Source organism: Octopus bimaculoides, chromosome 13 (assembly GCF_001194135.2).
Source record: "Octopus bimaculoides isolate UCB-OBI-ISO-001 chromosome 13, ASM119413v2, whole genome shotgun sequence".
Classification (NCBI taxonomy): domain Eukaryota; kingdom Metazoa; phylum Mollusca; class Cephalopoda; order Octopoda; family Octopodidae; genus Octopus; species Octopus bimaculoides.
The window spans coordinates 6,435,643-6,436,788 of record NC_068993.1 but is presented as its reverse complement, the minus strand read 5'-3'; the positions used below and the strand labels follow the sequence as shown (position 1 = coordinate 6,436,788).

The 1,146-nt window shown below is 36.8% G+C and overlaps 1 protein-coding gene across 4 annotated transcripts in view; it reads left to right on the top strand.

The window, feature by feature from the left end:
• Window positions 1–1,146, top strand: part of LOC106869269 (NEDD4-binding protein 2) — a 49,429-nt gene that overhangs the window by 39,027 nt on the left and 9,256 nt on the right. For all 4 annotated transcript variants that reach the window (XM_014914936.2, XM_014914937.2, XM_052972312.1 and 1 more), the window contains one exon: window positions 571–737. In XM_014914936.2, the coding sequence (XP_014770422.1) occupies window positions 571–737 (167 nt within the window). The remainder of the gene's footprint in view (window positions 1–570; window positions 738–1,146) is intronic.

Genomic DNA, 1,146 nt, shown 5'->3' with positions numbered 1-1,146 from the left:
AGGATTTGAACTTGAAATGTGAAGAGTTGGAAGAAATGCTGCTAAGCATTTTGTCTAACATGCTAATGAATCTGCCAGCAATAATAATAATAATAATAATAATAATTCTTTCTACTAAAGGCACAAGGCCTGAAATTTTGGGGGAGGAGACTAGTCAATTACATTGACCTTTATTGACCCCAAAAGGATGTAAAGCAAAGTTGACCTCGGCAGGATAATAATCCTTTCTACTATAGGCACAAGGCCCAAAATCTTTGGGGAGGGGCCCAGTCGATTAGATTGACCCCAGTACGCAACTGGTACTTAATTTATCGACTCCCAAAAGGGCAAAAGGCAAAGTTGACCTCGGCGAAATTTGAACTCAGAACAGGAAGACAATCGAAATACCACTAAGCATTTCGCCCGGCGTGCTAATGATTCTGTCAGCTCACAGCCTTAATAAAATATAGATACCAGTCATGTACTGAGGTTGATATCAACTTAGCCCTTCCCCTCAGATTTCTGGCCTTGTCTCAGCATTTCAAACCATGTACTAATTATTGTCTTTTTTTTTTTTTTTGTTTTTCTCAGATGCTAAAAATAGACGAAATGGTAATTTACCACTTTCGGAGTTTGCGGACGATGCAACAGACTTCCAGGAAGTGCCAAACATACCATTATCATCATCTGCCACCCCTGACTCACTTTCGCAAATCATGAGGGAACAACAGGAGGGTCAGATTGAACTCGAACTAAAGGTTTGTTTCACTGGTTGTGTTTGTTTTGTATTCTGTTAATTGTTTTTTTTTATTTATGCCAAAACCTTGTGGGTAGAATTGGTTGACAGACATCAAAAAGAAGCCCATTGTGTGTGTGTGTGTGTTTGTGATTGTATCACCTGTATTGGCCAGACTATCAGATGTTATACATCACTGGTCACAATGCACTTCCAATTATTATTTAACCCTTTCGTTGCTACATTTATTTTGAGATGCTCTCTGTTTCTTTCAATTAATTTTAAATATAACAAAGAATTTAATAAAATAACTTTGTTATCATTAAGCTAGTGTTAGGAACATATATTATGACTAAGGTTTGGTGGAAGATTTTTAATTAAATACTTATGAAAATAAGACATTTGTACCATAGAACCAGAGCTGGTTACAG